Source organism: Bos javanicus, chromosome 4, assembly GCF_032452875.1.
Source record: "Bos javanicus breed banteng chromosome 4, ARS-OSU_banteng_1.0, whole genome shotgun sequence".
NCBI lineage: Eukaryota > Metazoa > Chordata > Mammalia > Artiodactyla > Bovidae > Bos > Bos javanicus.
Window position 1 is genome coordinate 37,756,118 of NC_083871.1, and position 20,953 is coordinate 37,777,070.

The 20,953-nt window shown below is 34.5% G+C and overlaps 1 protein-coding gene across 1 annotated transcript in view; it reads left to right on the forward strand.

Annotated features, from left to right (window-relative positions):
• Nucleotides 1-20,953, forward strand: part of SEMA3E (semaphorin 3E) — a 274,339-nt gene that overhangs the window by 224,222 nt on the left and 29,164 nt on the right. The window contains exons 8-14 of the mRNA XM_061413774.1: nucleotides 949-1,063; nucleotides 1,652-1,721; nucleotides 4,957-5,101; nucleotides 7,442-7,664; nucleotides 10,948-11,039; nucleotides 15,152-15,193; nucleotides 16,866-17,032. Of these exons, the coding sequence (XP_061269758.1) occupies nucleotides 949-1,063; nucleotides 1,652-1,721; nucleotides 4,957-5,101; nucleotides 7,442-7,664; nucleotides 10,948-11,039; nucleotides 15,152-15,193; nucleotides 16,866-17,032 (854 nt within the window). The remainder of the gene's footprint in view (nucleotides 1-948; nucleotides 1,064-1,651; nucleotides 1,722-4,956; nucleotides 5,102-7,441; nucleotides 7,665-10,947; nucleotides 11,040-15,151; nucleotides 15,194-16,865; nucleotides 17,033-20,953) is intronic.

Here is a 20,953-nt window from a genome sequence, read left to right on the forward strand (position 1 = left end):
TGTAGGGAAAAACATCTATAGTTTGTTGGAATTCAGATAGATGATTTAGTGAATATTCAAAACCAACTGAAGTAGCCTTATATATTGAGAGAATCATAAATGTGAAGTTATTTTGATATTTAAAAGATACTCAAGAATAAATTTAAGATGTTCATATGTACATGTATGGATGTACACACAGACACACATATATACATGTATGTATTTTGTATATGTGTGCAAATATATATGCTTGTTATGTGTATGTATGCATATGTGTTCATACCTCAAGCCTTTTTCCCTAAAAGAAGAAAAAGAGATGTGTCTGTATTTCTGAGATAAGCAGATTATTTATCAATAAAATTATAGTAAAAGTTGCTGCTGCTGCTGCTGCTAAGTCGCTTCAGTCGTGTCTGACTCTGTGCGACCCCAAAAACGGCAGCCCACCAGGCTCCCCCGTCCCTGGGATTCTCCAGGCAAAAACACTGGAGTGGGTTGCCATTTCCTTCTCCAATGCATGAAAGTGGAAAGTGAAAATGAAGTTGCTCAGTTACGTCCGACTCCTAGTGACTCCATGGACTGCAGCCCACGAGGCTCCTCCGTCCATGGGATTTTCCAGGCAAGAGTACTGGAGTGGGTTGCCATTGCCTTCTCCAAATAATAAAAGTTACTGTATCATAAAAGTCACTATTTATTTGGGGGCACATACTCAACTAACATTGTTTGATACCTGGAAGCCGTGTTTACTGGGCCATTGTGAAAGCACGCTGACCAGGCAGCATGTGTGAACCTAAAAAAAAGAAAAGGTTTATGAGGAATTGCATCTTTAATATTGTTTGAGGAGTGTACCAGAATTTCTAATTAAGTAAAAAAGGTATAACTCTTGCCATCTTCATGTTTAATGATACAAAATCCATTGCTGGTAAAAGTTCTCTGGGTCCCCATTTACCTGCTTTTTGTTTTTCACAGAATGATATGGGAGGACAGAGAATACTAGTGAATAAGTGGAGCACTTTCCTGAAAGCTAGACTGGTTTGCTCAGTACCAGGCATGAATGGGATTGATACATATTTTGATGAATTAGGTAAATATTATTAGGAGAGTTAAATCTTTCTCTTTGATATATATGCTTCTTTTTTATATATACTTCTTTTTTTGGATATATATGCTTCTTTTATATATATATATATATATGCTCACTATTTTTAACATGCATAGGTAACTTGCTTTCCACAGTCATTGACTTCTAACTTAGAGCAAGTTTTTATTCTCGTCTCAGCCCACGAGTTGGGGCAAAGGAGTTCCAAAAGCAAAAAGACCCCTCCTTTTAGTTTAGAGTCAGCACCTCTGGCTCCTTCCTTCAGGCCCAGCTCAAAGTCATCCTCAACAGTTCATCCATGTCACTATGTTGTGATTTGGTCATGGTTGCTTAACTGTATATGGAAATGTATATCATATTATATATAATATATATCATATACATATCATATCATATGTATATCATATTATATAATATATATCATATTATATATACAATATATATATAATCTTATATATAAGATATATCTTAAAATATATCATGGGTTCTAAACTACTTTATGTCACTATATTTTCTTCACATGCCTTGAGGGCTAAACATATTAAGTTAATGCAATGATCTTTAATGTTTCAGAGGATGTGTTCTTGCTGCATACCAGAGATCATAAGAATCCAGTGATATTTGGACTCTTCAACACTACCAGGTAAGAAATTTATATGGTTAGTCAAAGTATCATGAAACAAGAGATGCCTCATCCCTTCTCTGTGGATGTAATTGAAAATACACTTGACCAATCTGTTATTCTCACTTTCTATACTTTGTAAGTCACCAATTTCCCTTCATTCTTCTGTATTTGCAGTTGTACTTTTTTAAAACCACAATCTCAATCCAAATCCATATTTCTTTTTGTTTAAAGTACTAGCATCCTCCTCTGCTCAGTATCCTAAGCTCTTCACCCCCGATCTACAACAGAATGATATTTTTTTTCCTATACAGTTTTGTGTTTGCATGCTTGTTTTATAGTTCCATGCTATAAAGTCTAGGATTATTCTTTCAGTTATCGTATACAGTTGTCTGGGTCAGGCTTTCAAGTCTTTCTATCCACTATTCCCCACTTAAGATTGGAAGTTTTCCCTCTAAGTTCCCTCAAACTCTGCTTTTGACAAGATAATAACCTGTCAGAATCCCAGCGTCTGGTTTTCCCATCACTATGGTTTGCTTTATCTACTTTCTCTTCCAGTACTTGTCAATTACCATCTTCATGAAACACTCCTTGATTCCTTAATCACAGAGCACTTGGCTCACTTCCTCTACTCTGGTTGCCCCTGTGTGGATTCTTAGAGAACACACATTTCTGATTTGCCCTCCATGTTTTAAATGTAAATAAACTACTCAAGTTTAGGACTTACGATCTGATATTTTTATGTTTTTGTGTTATGTATCCATTGAAGAGTGCTGGAAAAATGAATCAAAGATCATTTAATGTGTCTGATACATGAATGAAAATATGTTATTAGAATCAGTTTGAGTTGAAAGTTTATATATATAATTCCCTGAGTGTCTTTCCAAATAAATCAGAGTGGAGATGAGATGGTTAAAATGAGAAATAAAGAATATACTTCAATTCTCTTGATGGTGATAGAAAAATATTACTCAGTTTCTTGTTTGCTTTACATTGGCCTTAAACTTTTATGTTGTCATGTATACTTTGTTTGCTTAGGATCTCTCCATAAAATTTTTTAATTAATTTTTATTGGCATATAATTGCCTTACAATACTTTGTTAGTTTCTACTGTCTAGCAAGGGTTTCCCAGGTGGGTCAGTGGTTTAAAAAAGTCTACCTGCCAATGCAGGTGACATGGGTTCTATCCCTGAATTGGGAAGATCCCCTGAAGAAGGAAATGGCAACCCACTCCAGTATTCTTGTTTGGGAAATCCCATAGACAGTGGAGCCTGGGATCACAAAAGAGTTGGACACAACTTAGCAACTAAACAATAACAACTGTACAGCAAAGTGAGTTAGTTATATGTATACATAGATCCCCTCTTTTTTAAGTTTCTTTCCCATTTAGATCACCACAGAGCACTGTGTAGAGTTTCCTGTGCTGAACAAGTCTGTTTTCATCTCTATTTTGTATATAAATAGTGTATATTTACCAATCTCAGTCTCCCAGCTCATCTCCCCTGTCCCCCCACCTAGGTGTTGCATTAAGTTTTTGTTTAGTTTTTCAGCAGGTAATTTCTTATTCTCACTTTGGAAAAAAAAATAATAAAACTCTTTGGATGAGCATCCTGCTGTCCTAAGGGGACCTTTTCTTTAGCACAGAAACATGGAGACAATTTTGCTATCAATTATTCCTTGATGCATGAAGAAGTAGTTAATGAAGATTGATAGTTATCACAGTCCATGGAAAATCCCAAACTTTTTTTACACTTCATCTTCTCTTTTATGCTAGTGAAGAATTTGTACATTGCATGATAATTCCACGGCATTTTATGGTAAATATAAGCTACAGAATAGTCAGTATAGATTTTTCAATGAGTTAGAATGATCAGCTTATAAGCTGTTTTCATAAATGATAGCATAATTGATCTGTCTGAGACTTCAAACACAGAGCATTATTTTCTTCCATAATTTCAATTTTGGCTGTTTGATTTATGCATAATTTTGAGGAAAGGCTTCCCAGGTGTTACCTGACGTAAAGGTTGATATCATAGCATGGTGATCAAAGGTTTACTGCCATGTTAGTTGAAAGACTATCTCTGGTTTTCTCACTGTTGCAGGCATTTCCAATTGCTTCAATGTGTGTTATAAAATGTGTGAACTGATGTCCTTAGACAGTAACATAACTGCTGTTCTACAGGTGTCTCATAATGTAGGAAATGTTATACTTTTAAAAAACTTTGCATTTTGCAGAGCACTTTCACAATCTAATTATTTTAATTCTTACAATAAGGAGGCTAGGGAAGTGTTAGACTTCATTCAGATTATGCCAAATTAATAAATGTGGCCTAATCTTTAATACAAATAATTTTAAAATGTTCTTTCACAGAATCTTATTTTAAATACTCACAATAAAAGTTGATGTAGCTTTATTTTATAAAGAAATCTCAAATGCTGTCTTTATCCAAGATAACTAGAAATTTTTATCAAGAAAATAATTTCAACTTCTTCTAGTTCTTCAGGTAAGGAATCTGAGTTTTGCATAATTTAAGTCTTTTTCTCAAAATTAATCTGGTGCAGCCCAGTCATCTTGCCATTGTAACACTGTTTTCAGTGACCTGGAGGGGGTAGTGTACAGTAAGCCAATCAATGTTTGTGTGACGGCCAAGCTCAAGAATGGAACAAAGCCCCTAATTCTCTTTAGACTTTAAATCATTCTCCAAATCATATACGCTAAGAAAAATATACAATTTGAATAAAATTTACAACAGTATTAATAGCATGGCAAGAAGAAAAACACAGTATACCTGAAAGAGATGCAAGGAGATAAAACCGTCCTCAACTGGGTAATGAATCTTTAAAAATATTAAGACGAAATCTTCCTTAATAAGACATGTAAAACACAAACAGATATATTTACATATGTGTGTGTGTGTGTGTGTGTAGTTCACCTAAAACTAACACAGCATTGTAAATCAATTATAGTTCAATTACAATTTTAAGATTCAACTGGAAAAAAAATAAAATGACATGACTGCTTTTGTGATTCTAACAATGTCATTTTTAATTTGCTCTAATAAATAGGCAAAAAACAGTAAGTTTGGAGTTTGAATACTTGGAATATTGTAGTAGATAATATCGCTAGATGTCTTATACCTAAGAGATTGCAACTCTTTCACCCAAAAGACTTCCTCCTTATCTAGGTTTTCTGTAGGATTTGACTAGGTGACCTCCTAGTCTATTCCAGAATAGTAATTATCTCTTTTTTCCCCAGTAATATATTTAGAGGCCATGCTATATGTGTTTATCACATGTCTAGCATCCGGGCAGCCTTTAATGGACCATATGCACATAAGGAAGGACCTGAGTACCACTGGTCACTCTATGAAGGAAAAGTACCTTATCCAAGACCTGGATCTGTAAGTTTAGGCATTTAACAAAGTATTATTATTTTTGAAAAGCTTTTTTAGTAATATTCTGTTCGTTGTTCAGATGCTTTATTAAATTTGCATGAAACAGTTAAGAAATTCCACAACTAAAAATCTGCTTGGTTACTTGCATGGTAAAGAAATATTACTTCTTATATCTAGATGTATGCTTGTTATTTAATGAAAAGAATGTAATCTAAAATGGATACATCTTAGCATTATAAAATACATATTATTGTTGATATTTTGACTATCTATTTGACTCTAAATTTTTATTTTTAGAGGTACTGGTGAATACAGAAACATCAATAATGAGCATTGTATTCCTCTCAGCCTCTTTAGAAGAATTAGTGCCACAAGTGGTTTCCAAGCAAGAGAATGTTACCATATCATTATTATATATTCTGATAATTGGGTCAGGCTTTCAGTTCCCTAGACCAGACTTTTTCTCAGCTTCTCACTTAAGCATATTGAGAGGAAGATTTTTCTCTGGCTCATCATAATACTAAGCAACCCATTTGCCAAGAGGAAGTTCCATCATTTGCCTCTTAACTGGTGCTACCAAGATTCTTCCTAACTAGCCATTCAAACTGTGCTTTTAATTGCACTGCTGCTGCTGCTGCTGCTAAGTCACTTCAGTCATGTCCGACATGTGTGACTCCATAGACGGCAGCCCACCAGGCTCCCCCGTCCCTAGGATTCTCCAGGCAAGAACACTGGAGTGGGTTGCCATGTCCTCCTCCAATGCATGAAAGTAAAAAGTGAAAGTGAAGTCACTCAGTCATGTCCGACTCCTAGCAACCCCATGGACTGCAGCCCACCAGGCTCCTCCGTCCATGGGATTTTCCAGGCAAGAGTTCTGGAGTGGGGTGCCATTGCTTTCTCCGTTTAATTGCACACATGATGATAATAATGAGGAGGAGGATTTTGTATTATGTGTCCTGTACACAATTAGGTTGGGAAAAGGTAGCATCATTGTATCTGCTGTTCATGGAGAACAAACTTGTCATGCAAGTCGGTCTACACCATTATGAGCAGCTAGTGAAAACCCATCACTATGCTGATTCCATAAGTACTTGCAAGTCAGTAGAAATCATTTTTGCAGAGCTACAATTCAAAGTGGAAACAAACCTTATCTCAGTTAACAAGTGTAAGGCTTTACCATTTCAATCACTCTCTCTCACTAGGTTAAAATTATTACTTCCAATAAGACATAAAGTATATTTTATTTCACTCTATTGATTGAAATTACAATTTAAATGGAGAAAACCCACTTCTGTGGCTTTGCTGGAAATGCTTCTTGAAACCACATGGTATTAAAGGAGATTTAGAGGAAGTGACTGGTTACTGAACTGCTTCCAGACTGGTCTAGAATGTTTCCAATTATATAGCATGAAAGTACACTCACGTGAAATATTCATGCCAAATTAAGAAATATGGCCCCAGATTTTAAAACAAACCATTAAAAATGCCCTCTTTGCAGAATGATTAATAAACTACTGTGTTTATACTCTAAAGTGGAAAATTTTTATCAAGGTCACCGTTACAATTCCTGCTGGTGCTAGAAGAAAATGTGTGAAATGAGGGAGCACTAAATAGCAAGCATGCATCAACACAGTGATAGGTATTCCAAGAAGTAGCTTAGGTACCGCTGAACATTTATTTTTAGAGTCAGTGATTTTAAGAATTGAGACGTGTTATAGCTTGTATTTCTGGTTTTTTCAAGTTATTGTCTCTGATTCATACAAAAATAATATACATTCATACAAATTACATTAGAATAGAGAAGGGGTTTTTTTCCTCCCTTAATTAACAATGATGGAATTTGAAGAGATTTCTGTTATAGTCAGTGAGACAATTGAAACTATCATCAATCAGTGTCAGTAATGGGAAAGCTGTTGTGTGGTTGTAATTCTTAATTTGAGGGGAAGATTTAGCACAATAACAAGTCACTTTTGTTTTGCTATGAACAATACATTTATTACTTTAAAATTTAATTTGCAACATGAAAAACAAATTTTAGAAGCAGGAAAATAAAATATTTTCATAATATGTTTGTGCTATCTCCAAACTATATATACTTAATTATTTTTCAGGATTTCATTGCTGTCTATTTCTAGTGCCGCATTTTTAAAAATAATTCAGCCTCACTATGCAATTTTTAATTCAGATTTTATTTCTGTAGTAAAGAAGATATGGTTACTAAATATTGTTAAATACATAGTTGATTAATTGAACATACTCCGTTTTTATAATTCTCCTTATAATTGATTATAAATTTGCTCTTTAGATTTCACGGGAAAAATATTCTCTCATCCATTTGTATTTCAGTGTGCCAGCAAAGTGAATGGAGGCAGGTATGAAACTACCAAAGACTATCCTGATGATGCCATCCGGTTTGCTAGAAGTCATCCACTTATGTACCAGCCCATAAAGCCTGCCCATAAAAAACCAATACTAGTGAAAACAGATGGAAAGTATAACCTGAAACAAATAGCAGTGGATCGAGTAGAAGCTGAGGATGGCCAGTATGATGTCTTGTTCATTGGGACAGGTAATGAAATTAGAAAGTACTCAGACATTTAAATTGAACCTTAAAATCAATAACATAACATTAAACATCCCTGCCTGTCAACAAAACCTCTGTAGACCCATTTGGCTTTCTTACATACTGCCTGTCCGCTGCAATGGAAGAGAAGAATTTGGGGCAGTTACAGCCTGTAATTCCTGATACATGGTCAATATTTAATACATTTGAACAAAATGAATACATTAAGGAATGAATAATTGATGTTAATAAACAATGTTGGTTCCAGAAAAGAACTCAGAGCAGAAATAGGGTGCCATACAAAGGATGGTTCTCTTCTGTTAGTCCCTCAGGGCCACTGCTTCAGTCTTTAGGTAAAGTTTAGGTAATTTCACCTAAATCTATAATCTCAACTGTGCTTATCAGGCCCCATAAGAAATCAACCATGTAAAGTTAATGAAGCTAAATGTTATACATTAAAGTGAAAGAAAGTGAAAGTCGCTCAGTCGTGTCTGACTCTGTGACCCGTGGACCATACAGTCCATGGGATTCTCCAGGCCAGAATACTGGAGTGGGTAGCCTTTCCCTTCTCCACGGGCTTCTCCCAACCCAAGGATCGAACCCAGGTCTCCTGCATTGCAGGCAGATTCTTTACCAGAAGAGCCATGAGGGAACACCAGTGTTATACATAATGGAGATAAAATTTTAGACTAAAGCTATAATATCCTGCATTATTAAAATAAAGTATAATAAATATGCTAAAAGTCAAAATGTAAAATAGATCTGTAATTTCAACTAGTGCCATTCATTAGATCGAGCTTATGGAGGAGAACTTGGAATCATTTAGCATGCAGGGTAATATGTATCAAATTCTGTCAAGTACTTTGAAATTATATAGTCATTTAAAGAATCATTAAAACTATCATTTCTTTTTATATATATGCATCATAGTAATTACTATAGCAGATCCTATTTAGAAGAGTAAGCGTTCTACTATATATAACTTTAATCATTGACATATTCTAAAAAGACATTACATATGCCCAGATCAGGAATTAATATATAGTATTAATATTGGTGCTTGAACTTTCCCACTCATGCTTTTTGAAACAGCAAAGGTACAAGTAAGGAGGTAATTGTCTGATTTCCAAAAATTGATGTCTCTTGCAGGATATATTTTATTCATTTAAGAGGTTAGTAATATGTTCTGCTGGAGAAGGAAATGGCAAGCCACTCCAGTATTCTTGCCTGGAAAATCCCATGGACAGAGGAGCCTGGCGGGCTACTGTCCATGGGGTCACAAAGAGTCGGACACGACTGAAATGACTAGGCAGTATGTTCTGCACTGTGGGTTCAAGATTAACAAAGCATCACATTTATTTAACAAAGTTAAAATTACCTGGCCATGAATTCACGTATAGTGGTATCCAACAAAGTTCAAAAAAAAAAAAAGAATTCCATAAGCAAGAGTAATATTTGATAAAAATTAATCACAGAAAAAAGCATGTTATTTTTTACCGCCTTGGAAAGTAGAAGTCACGTATATAAATCCAAGAATGTTTTCAGAAATACTTTTTTGTTAGACTGACCAAAGCTATTTGAGAGAATTCCAGAAATATATAAGGTATATACTTAGGCTCTCGTGTAACCTATGTTGAGCTTAAAGATATTATTCTATTAAACCACAGCTTTTCAGCACTAAAGAACATATTTGATGAATGTGTGATGAATACAACTTTGAATAATACCACAAAATAGTTATTTTTCCCCAAATTTACCAGACACATGCTTTAGTACTATATATAGTAGTCCTTATTGAAAAATCACTAGTTGCAAACTGATAATTTGAGTTCCTCTTTGCCTTTTTACTTGATATGATAATTGTGGGATATTTATAATGTGTGCTTGATATGATAGTTTTGTTCCTTTTGGTAATTTTTATTAGTTTATTTTAATTACATTATATTAAGCCAAACACACGATTTCATAATTGTTAAAGAAATTGCATAAGTACCATAGAAACCCAGGATCAGAACTCCCAAAGTGCTTTTTCCCCCTAGTTACTTCTAGCACTATACTAAATTCTTACATTCAAATTCATGTTTTATTAAATGTTCATTGGAAAGAACAAGTTCAGAATATCAGGAATAATAAAAACAAGGTAGGATTTTAAAATGTAGGTATAAATTTATAAAATTATTTATAATTATATAAACTAAATGATTAGTACAGGAGGACTCATTACACCATTCTCTCTATAGTGTATACTTGAAATTTTTATTGAAAGTATATATAACAAGATTTGTGGTTACTGGAGGTGAGCGGTGGGAGAACTAGATGAAGGTTGTCAAAGATACATCTTTTTAATTATGAGATAAATAAGTACTAAGGATATAATATACACCATGACTAATATAGTTAACAGTGCTGTATGTTATAATGAAGCTTTTTAAGAGAGTAAACCCTAAGAGTTCTCATCACAAGGGAAAAAAAGCTATTTTGTATGATGGATGTTCACTAAACTTATTGTGGTATTATTTCATGATGTATGCGCTCAGTCATGTCTGACTCTGCTACCCCATGGACTATATGGAATTCTCTAGGCCAGAATACTGGAATAGGTAGCCTTTCCCTTCTCCAGGGGATCTTCCCAACCCAAAGATTGAACCCAGGTCTCCCGCATTGCAGGCGGATTCTTTACCAGCTGAGCCACAAGAGAAGCCCATGATGTATATAGGTCAAATAATTATGCTGTATTCCTTAAAATTATACAGTGTTGTATGTCATTTATATCTCATTAAAATTGGAAGGAAAAATGTATATGTATAAATATAAATATATTTATTCTGTTTATATATCAATATGTCAAGATTTCCATTGTGTGTTGCTTGAAAGGTTCCATAAGATCAAAGGTATAGTTTCTTACCAGGATGTAGCTTTAGGTAAAAAATATTCTTTCATCATACATCACAGAAAAAGCTAGAATAATTTTCTATTTGTCTATTTCATTAATTCCAAAAGACATCTTGATTTCTGAACCTTTAATTGGGTTTTTGAATCAAATTGTTGGAAAATACTTATATATTATTTGGTCTTATTCTTTGACCAGGTACACAAAACTGATTTTTTTTGCTAATTTAAAATATGAATAAATAAATAGCCATATTGTTTTAACTGGCAATGATTAAATATTTTATACATCTAGATTTCAAATCTTATTTAAATTTATAATCTTTCCATGGTTTTTAATTGTTTGAAAACCAGATTGTTACAAAGCTTCTGGATTATCTCTTCTTTTATTTTCTTATAGATAATGGAATTGTGCTGAAAGTAATCACAATTTACAACCAAGAAACAGAATCAATGGAAGAAGTAATTCTAGAAGAACTTCAGATATTCAAGGTATTTTTAGTGAAACATATAGCCAACATTTATGTATTGTAGACAATCGCAAGTGAATTATAAATAGGAAAAACATTACATCAGTTGTTTTTTTTCCCTAATCAGTATGTTGTAAATTCAGAGTACTCTGAAGTGAAGAATGATTTATAATTCTGGTACATCTATTTGGTTATCATAGACTATTCACTTTTCAGATAAAGAGGCCAGTATTTACCATCATGAAAAGAATTTCATTATATGAAGTGGGATATAAAATGACCTTTATCCCACAAATGAATTCTAGAATCATTATTACAGTCATCATCTTAAGCAAAATACTATCAATAAAAGCAATTTAAAAAAATAGCAGCAGGTTTCATATTGTTTCAGGTGAAACAATATGAACCTGTCCACAGGTTTCACGACATGTTGGCATTGTCGTGGGATAAGTAGATTGCCTTTTTATCGCATGCAGTTTACACAGAGAATTTGCTAAAAGAAAAATGCAAAATGATAACGGAAATATTAAGCATGACAAAACAGTTGTGTATATTGTCTCTCTTTTTTACACACACACATACACACCCATATACACACAGTAAGTCTTGGCATCTATAGCATAACTGCTCTTTGAACACTGAATTAATTAGTAATCATTGCTCCTAGGGGAGATGCACACTGCAGTCCATAGGGTCACGAGAATCCGACACGACTGAGCAACTGAAAAACAAAGAGGAGATACAACATTAGGTTCCTGAGAGTCTCTAGTCGCAGCATTTTTGTCAGCTGATTGATATGTAAACTTGTTTTATTTGTGTTTCTTTTTAAAGACACCTTATTTAGTATATGTTGTTGTTGTCTAGTCGCTCAGTTGTGTCCAACTCTTTTGCCAACCCATGGACTGTAGCTTGCTAGACTCCTCTGTCTATGAAATTTCCCCAGCAAGAATACTGGAGTGGGTTGACATTTCCTTGTCCAGAGAATCTTTCTGACCCAGGGATCAACCCATATCTCCTGCTCCGCAGGTGGATTCTTTACCACTGAGCCAACCAGGACTATCCTGTTGATTAATTAAAATTGAAGTGAAGTTAAATCGCTCAGTCGTGTCTGACTCTTTGCGACCCCCATGGACTGTAGCCTACAATGCTCCTCCGTCCATGGGATTATCCAGGCAAGAGTACTGGAGTAGGTTGCCACTAATAACTCCTGCCTGAACAAGGCTTATTTAAAACACATATTTATTTCATAAGGCACATTTCAGCCTTTTGGAACTTAGGAACACAACACTTCAACACTAAGCTTAGTTTAGTTTAGTTTAGTTCAGTCGCTCAGTCGTGTCCGACTCTTTGCGACCCCATGAATTGCAGCACACCAGGCCTCCCTGTCCATCATCATCTCCCGGAGTTCACTCAAACTCACGTCCATCGAGTTGGTGATGCCATCCAGCCATCTCATCCTCTGTCATCCCCTTCTCCTCCTGCCCACAATCCCTCCCAGCATCAGAGTCTTTTCCAATGAGTCAACTCTTCGCATGAGGTGGCCAAAGTACTGGAGTTTCAGCTTTAGCATCATTCCTTCCAAAGAACACCCAGGGCTGATCTCCTTTAGAATGGACTGGTTGGATCTCCTTGCAGTCCAAGGGACTCTCAAGAGTCTTCTCCAACACCACACTATGCTTGGGGGCCTTTTAAACAGCAAATCATTAACAAAAAGGACACAAATAAAAATATGGTACTAAATGGAACATGAAGATACTTGTTTACCATATGAGAGTTGAAACAAGAAGGCAGGGTATACCTTGATCAACCTCAGCTGGGAATGTACATTTTGGGCAGCTCAGATTTTTTTTTTTTTTTTGCCATTCTGAGCATGTGAAAGGCAGCAAAATACCAAAAGCATTGATATTGGGGTTGCAAATAAGTTTTAGCAAGTAAGCAAATGTGCAAGATCACAATATGTAATAATGAAGATTGTGTATATGTAATGAATGTGCACAAAAATATTTTTGATGAAAACAGTGTATTTCACCTTAGCTGTTCAGATTAGATTCCTCATAGCTTCACACAAAGTTAACAACATTCTTATCTCAACCAGAGCAGCTGTTGTTTAGTCGCTCAGCTGTGTCTGACTCTTGTGTGACCCCATGGACTGTAGCCCTCCAGGCTTCTCTGTCCATGGGAGTTTCTGGGCAAGAATACTGGAGTGGATTGCCATTTCTTTCTACAGGTTATCTTCCTGACCCAGGAATCGACCCCATGTCTTGGCATCTCCTGCCTTGCAGGTGGATTCTTTTACTGCTAAGCCACTGGAGAATCCCCAGAGCAGCAATATTTTTGTTTATTTTGCATATTGAGCCTCTATAAAATTTCATTTCATGTCAGGACTCACAGATCTCATATTAAGGGCATTCATCGTAACAATGTCTTGTTCACATAAATCCTTAAGCAACATTGTTTTTTGAATGAATAAATGCATGCATATGCTTTCCTTGTGACTCAGCAGTAAAGAATCTGCCTGCCAGTGCAGGAGCTGTGACTTCCATCCCTGGGTTGAGAAGATTCCCTGGAGAAGGAAATGACAACCCACTCCAGTATTCTTGCCTGAGAAATCCCATGGACAGAGGAGCCTGACAGACTACAGTCTATGGGGTCTCAAAGAGTCGGCACGACTTAGTGACTAAAAAACAACATGTGAATAAAGCGTTCTGTAGTTTTAAATATTTAAAATTTTAACATAGGTGATCAAATTTTTCTCTTTCAAAAAATAACTATTTGAAGGGTAATTATCCATTAATTATCCAGGATTGTATCCCACATTCCTATGACTTCTCCAGTCACAGAAATGGCTGAGTTTGTGATGTCCTTAGAAATATTCTTGTCTTAATCACCACCCCAAGTATTGTACAGAAGTGCTCAAAACTACTCTGTAGATTGTCCTTCCTCTGGTGCAGTTCCAAGACAGTGTTGATGATAATGCACATTTTTCAGAGCATTCTGGATTAATGGAGATTGACAGAAAAATATTTTGTTTTGTTGTTGTACAGTCACTAAGTCATGTCCAACTCTTTGCCACCCCATGGACTGCAGCACGGTCAGCTTCCCTGTCCTTCACTATCTCCCAGAGTTTGCTCAAACTCATGTCCATTGAGTCAGTGATGCCATCCAACCATCTCATCCTCTGTTGCCCCTTCTCCTCTTGCCCTCTATCTTTCCCATTATCAGAATCTTTTCCAGTGAGTCAGCTGTTTGCATCAGGTGGCCAAAGTACTGGGCCTTCAGCTTCAGCATCAGTCCTTCCAATGAATATTCAGTGTTGATTTCTTTTAGGATTGGTTGGTTTGATCTCCTTGCAGTCCAAGGGACTGTCAAGAGTCCTCTAGCACCATAATTTGAAAGCATCAATTCTTTGGCACTTAGCTTTCTTTATGGTAGAACTCTCACATCTGTGAGAAAAAGCTATGGTTATAGCTTTGACTATATGGACCTTTGTTGGCAAAGTAACCTTTCTGCTTTTTAATATGCTGTCTAGGTTTGTCATGGCTTTATCATCTAAGGAGCAAGCGTCTTAATGGCAGAAAGAGAAGAGGAACTAAAAAGCCTCTTGATAAGGGTGAAAGAGAAGAGTAAAAAACTTGGCTTAAAACTCAACATTCAAAAAGCTAAGAAAGATCATAGTATTTTATTTAGGCCTGAGTTAAAACAATTAAAGATCACATGGTTTATTGGTAATAAGACCTATTCAAAGATATAACTGTTCTCCTTCTAATGGTTCAACTTTCTTTATAAGAAATAGCACTCTGACTTTATTATTTAAAGATAATTGATTTCTAAAACATGAGTAATACTCAAATGCAAATACAAAAATTATAATGCAGAGACAAACTGAAAGATAATTAGATTATTCACTACTTTTCTCATTTATATTTTGTCCTACACTATTAGAAAATATTTTTTAAAAGAAATTGTATTTTATTTAATTGTATTTTCCTTTTGATTTAGTAAAATGAAAGCTATATACTGCTTGACAGAGAACCACTCACATAACTAATATTATTTCAGTTAATTTATAACCATACTAAGGTATGTTTCTATATTTTTATTCCTAAATATGAAAGTTTTTTTTTAATTTTTCAGGATCCAGTTCCTATTATTTCTATGGAGATTTCATCAAAGAGAGTAAGTTGTATAGGTGTGTCTGTGTGTGCATTCTATGTATCAGATAAGGTCAAAAGATAGAAAGCTTAGGTAGGTGTTCTTATATGTTAACAAGTTACAGCTTTATTCTGACAGAAATACATAGTGATTTACAGGTAGGTAATAGATTTCTTCATATTCTGTTTCTAGAAAAATAGACAAGAATAGATTTGCCTGTACAACCATAATAGAACATTATTCCATGTTTTTTTTTTTGCTAATATTTTTGCAAAAAATCATAGTAATGATAATACAAGAGAGTGTACAATGAAAAATAAACTTCCTTTCCACTTTACTGGAAAAAGTTTCTGGTGTAACTTTGAGAGTAGCTGTTACATATATTGCCTCATTTATTTATAAGTAACCTTTTATGTTAAGGCAGATAAGGACATATGAGGTTATTGTTCTGTTACTTATACTTTTTATTTACTAACATATCTTACAGTTTATTCCACATCATTCCATGTATATATCTGTGTCACTTTTCTAAATGTTATATGTCAATGTGCACTGTTGGTGGGAATGTAAATTAGTGTAGCCACCATGAAAAGCAGTATGGAGGTTACTCAAAAAATTAAAAATAGAACTGCCATATGATCTAGCAGTTCTACTTCTGGGTATCTATCCAAAGGAAACAAAAACACTAATTCAGAAAGATACATACACCCCCATGTTCATTTAAGGTTTATTTATAATAGCCAAGACATGGAGATGAACTAAGCATCCATCTATGAATGACTGGATAAATAAATTGTACACATACACATGTACACACACACACATACACAATGGAGTGTTAGTCAGCCATAAAAAAGAAGGAAATTCTGCCATTTTCAGTAACATGAAAGGATTTTGCAGGCATTATGCCAAGTGAAATATGTCCAAGAAAGACAAATACCATATAATATATCATTTATATGTGAACTGTTTAAAAACAACAACAAAACAGGCTCATAGATACAGAGAACAGATCTGTGGTTGCCAGAGGCAAGGGCTAGATGAAATGAGTGTAGGTTATTAAAATGTATAAACTTTTAGTTATAAAATAGGTAAGTCCTGGTGATGTAATGTACAGCATGATGATTATAGTTAACAATACTGTTTTACGTATTTGAAAGCTTCTGAGAGTAGATCTTAAAAGTTTTCATCACAAAAAAATATTTATAGATGTGTAGTGTGAGATAAGGGAGATTAACTAGAATGATTGTGACCATTTCACAATATATACAAGTATCAAATAATTATGTTGTACATCTAAGACTAATATAATGTTATATGTCAATTGTATCCATTAAAATGCAAAAAAAATACCTTTTCACTCTCCTTTTGGACAGTCCTGTAGACTTTTTAAAAAGATCTACAATGTTAGATGACAAGAGTCTTTCTACTTTGATAATGAATGAAAGTATAGTCAACTTAAGACATTTGTCAGCCTCACTATAGCACTTTTGTCCTTCAGGCATACGAGTCTGTAAAAGTATTTCAGATCTTGGAGAAAACCAAAGTGTTAGTGTTCCATCATCAGTCCTGAGTAACTGTAGTTATTTACATGAATATTCACAGAGATGATTACATAGGAACGTGAAAATGTAAGAACTCAGTGCGAATTCTGTCCATTTCTGCTAGTGGCCTCTCTCTTCCTTGATGTCTGTAGCAACAGCTCTATATTGGATCTGCTTCTGCTGTGGCCCAAGTCCGATTCCACCAGTGTGACATGTATGGAAGTGCTTGTGCAGACTGCTGCCTGGCTCGAGACCCTTACTGCGCCTGGGATGGTATCTCCTGCTCTCGGTATTACCCAACAGGCACACATGCAAAACGGTGAGACAGTTCTTCCATGGAACCTTTCCCTTATTTAGAAAAAACTAATACTATTCTTTTTTGTCACTTTCTTTCTGTACCCATTCCATGAAAATAACCTGCTTTTCTTTTTTTTCAAGTGATTTTCCATTTATTCTAAAGTAACTTGGTTTTTTGTTTTTATTTTGGAGTATAGTGATTTAACAATGTTGTGTTTGTTTTAGGTGTACAGCAACTTGATTCAGGTATTCATAGATATATCCCTTCTTTTTCAGATTCTTTTCCCGTAGAGGTTATTACAGAGTATTGAGTAGAATTCCCTGTGTTATAGAGTAGGTCTTTGTTGATTATTTTATATATAGTGGTGTGTATATGTTAATCCCAAACTCCTAATCATCATAGTCTTAATTTATTCTTAATATAAACTTTGAAAACTTCACTTTTTCTGAAAAATAACTTCCATTGACTATTGTGTAGATACAGGCTGAGCTTGCTTTCTGGGGTTTTATTTTTCTTCCATGTTTGAATCAACTGTTTTCCCTCCTGAAACTTTTGCTGCAAGACATGAAACCAGTTTAGATAAACTTAAAATGTGGAAATAGCAAGTAAACCCACATATGAGGATTTCAAAGACTTAAAAAGGAAAATAAATAAATTCTAAAATACATCCTGCCTTTGCCCTATGTTCTCCTGACCAGCTGGTTTTCATTTATTTCATTTTGAAAGTGAATATTTTAACTCCTAGGCAAATATATGACATGTGTAATTAATGAAATGTGCGATTTAATTCAACACAAATGAAAGGTAAAGACCTCCAAACTCTAATATGTACATTTCAGTGGGGTCATTGCCACTAGTTAGAGAAGGTAAATCCTAGAATTCTTTGAACAGATCTTATGGTACAGAAAGCATTTTGAAGAATAAGAATCTTTCTTAACTCAAGTGATAAGAAATTATACATTCTTTGGGGAAAAATAAAGGAAAATATTTTTATTATAGAATAAGGAATTATCTTCTCTTGATAAAGTGGCTAAAGATAATATAAAGCAAAGATATGAAACCATATACAGTTTCTCTGCTGAAAGCAACTTTTATTAATTTCATTTACTATTGCTCTTTTACTTTGGGCTACCTTTACACCTTTTTTCAAAATCTAATTTAATCCAATTTAATATAATTATTATTTTTATAAATTCACATAAATAGTAGAATCTCATTTTAAAAAATTAGTCACTAATTCAAACTTTTATTAATTTGACCTTACCTAAATTAACATTCCAATGAGTAAATAAAGGATATATTAAGGAGATAGTAAAAGATGCTTTGAGAGGACATTTATGAGCTAAATAATGTATCAACTGTACTGAAGAATTGAGTGAGTCAGCTGATTTTCTATCCATGTTTATTGATATTGAAAATCAGTTCTTGAAGAATACAGCTGTGTTACTAATTGAAAATATTAATTTATGCTTTTTTCACTCATTCAGTCTATTTTTATACTATGTTTGAGGGGTAGGAGGAAACAATCCCAGTACCCTGTCCATAGGAAAATAGAACTGGAAGTGAAGAATAGAATTGTAAATGAGGGTGATAGCTCACCACTGAGCACTTACTATGTATAAGGCACCAGACTAAGTGCAATACACATAACACATTATTTGATTCTCAGAATAATTCAACATTTGAGTTCAATCTTGAAGGCAAGGATATAAGGAGGTTCCAGTTAAAGAGAATTAATTGTTTCTACAGAGACACAGAAAAATGCTCTGAGAAAACCATGTATTTCCATAGGTTAGATTTGATGTAGTAGAATCTAAGGGCAGAAAGGTAATTATACCAAAAATAATAACATTGATTATCCTAATGCTTTTAGCAGCAACAAAATATTTATAAGCCTTGCATCAAATACTTAATGAATTACAAGCTTTTTATTAGGCATGCAGCATTTATGATGAATTTAACTAAGAAGTTTCCATAGCTAAGTATTTCCTGGTATATGGTGCCTCTTGTAAAAGTGTATATTCATAGTTTTTTTTATGGTGTTTTATAGGGTGGACAAAAGAGTTCTTTAGGGAAGTTAAATGAATGGGCAAAATCATAGACAGGAAGTAGTGAGATGGTGGAATCAGGAGCCATGCTCATGAATGAATTAGTTCAGTTCAGTGACATGAAATGCAGATCTTTTAGCAGTGTCAGATTCTTTGAAACCATCACCCACCCCTGGAGGAGAACGTTTTGGATAAGTTCCAGCACATAAAGTTTGCTTTTATAGCAGATCATTTTTGCTTCAGACTTGACTAGCAGTAGAAATTGAAAACTGGTCATTAAAATAAGTACTCTTCTGTTCACAAAGTGAAAATGAGTCAACAGAGGAAAAGCATCAATTCACACTCCAAACCACTTGTTTAAAATAGTCTTCCAAAGTACACTATAATTTATAGAGCTAGGTCTTTTTCTTCCCCCTTGCTCTTGTATTTTGTCTTGTTTCCAGCATTCTCTTGAAAAGTTTCCAAGAGGTAAGAGATATTAGAAAAATACGTGACTTTGAGAGCTTAGCCTTTCTAATATTCCTGATCCTAATACCTTCTTTTTTAAATGCTGAAATAAAGGACAGCTATACTAGGATAGTATAAAATGAACTGAAGTCTTGTTGGAGAATGTGATATCTATATTTTTAAATGCATATTTCCAATGATTTTAAACAAAATTTTTGCACACTTACCCACAGTACTTACCTAGAATTAGCTGGTTTTAATTCCTTTTTTCCTCACATTACTTGCATAATAAGTATGATACAATATCCTTGCTGCAACATGTAAACTATTTCTCATTTCATTAATTTATTCCTGTTTCATTATGCACTATTGCTCAGCAGACCTGAGATTCCCAATATCAAAGCAACACTCAGTGAAGTGAGGAATTAACAACAGCCATTTAAATGTCATCCAGAGCTTCTATCAGTTGCATAATAGAAGTACACACTAGCATAAAACAATATAGAAGCATAAAACCTTTAATTTTTGCTCCCCTTTTGTCAATTTCTATTTTTGGTTTAGCTCTATGGAATGATTCATATGGCAGTTTTAATCTTAACTTCATAAAATCTCAGGTCTTTGAGTAAGGTTTTCTGATCAACAGTCTGATTCTTTTAAATAGACTTTAAAAATTGCTTTTGCACTCAGACCATTACCCTAAAAATTGACTGGAAATATTCATCTGTCCTAGCATTTAATATAAGGAAACACTCAAAAGATTAAGTATTGAGTTCTTAACTAAGATCTGAACTCATTTATGAGAAAGCACTCCATTTCTTGATAACATTCCAGTATCACTGGTGGCCATGAGGAAAACTTAGAATGAAAAAAAAAAAAAATGAGACTGGAAATTAAGTGTCAGTCAGCCCAGCTTCCTTTACAAAAGAGGGCACACTGAACCAGGAAAGACCAGGGATGCGTATAAGATCGTGCAGAATTTGAGTAGTAACATTGGGATTTGAACCTGGTTCCCTTTTCCAAATTTGACCATTGCATATGGTAAAACCATCTCTTTGTCACTTGGGAAGTTTTACCATCTCGCTCTGGAATAAAAGTTCTGTTCTGCCTTCTGGTTTCCCCTCAGTGTTGAAGAAATGCCATGATTAGAGAAGCAAGTGGTATTTTATAGCTTTACGTAATATTTCTGTTTCCATCTCAAACTTGTTAATATGCTGAAGATCTTAATTTTAGCATTCCAGTACTAATAAGGATAAATTCCATTATTTAATTCCTGAGAAAGATGCCTACAAATTGGAAACATGGTATATATTCTAGAGGACGTTCTTGGTGGTTCATTGGTAAAGAATCTGCCTGACAATGTGAGGAGACATCTTCCCTGGGTTGGGAAGATCCCTTGAAGAAGGAAATGAATACTTCAGTATTCTTGCCTGGGAAATCCCAGACAGAG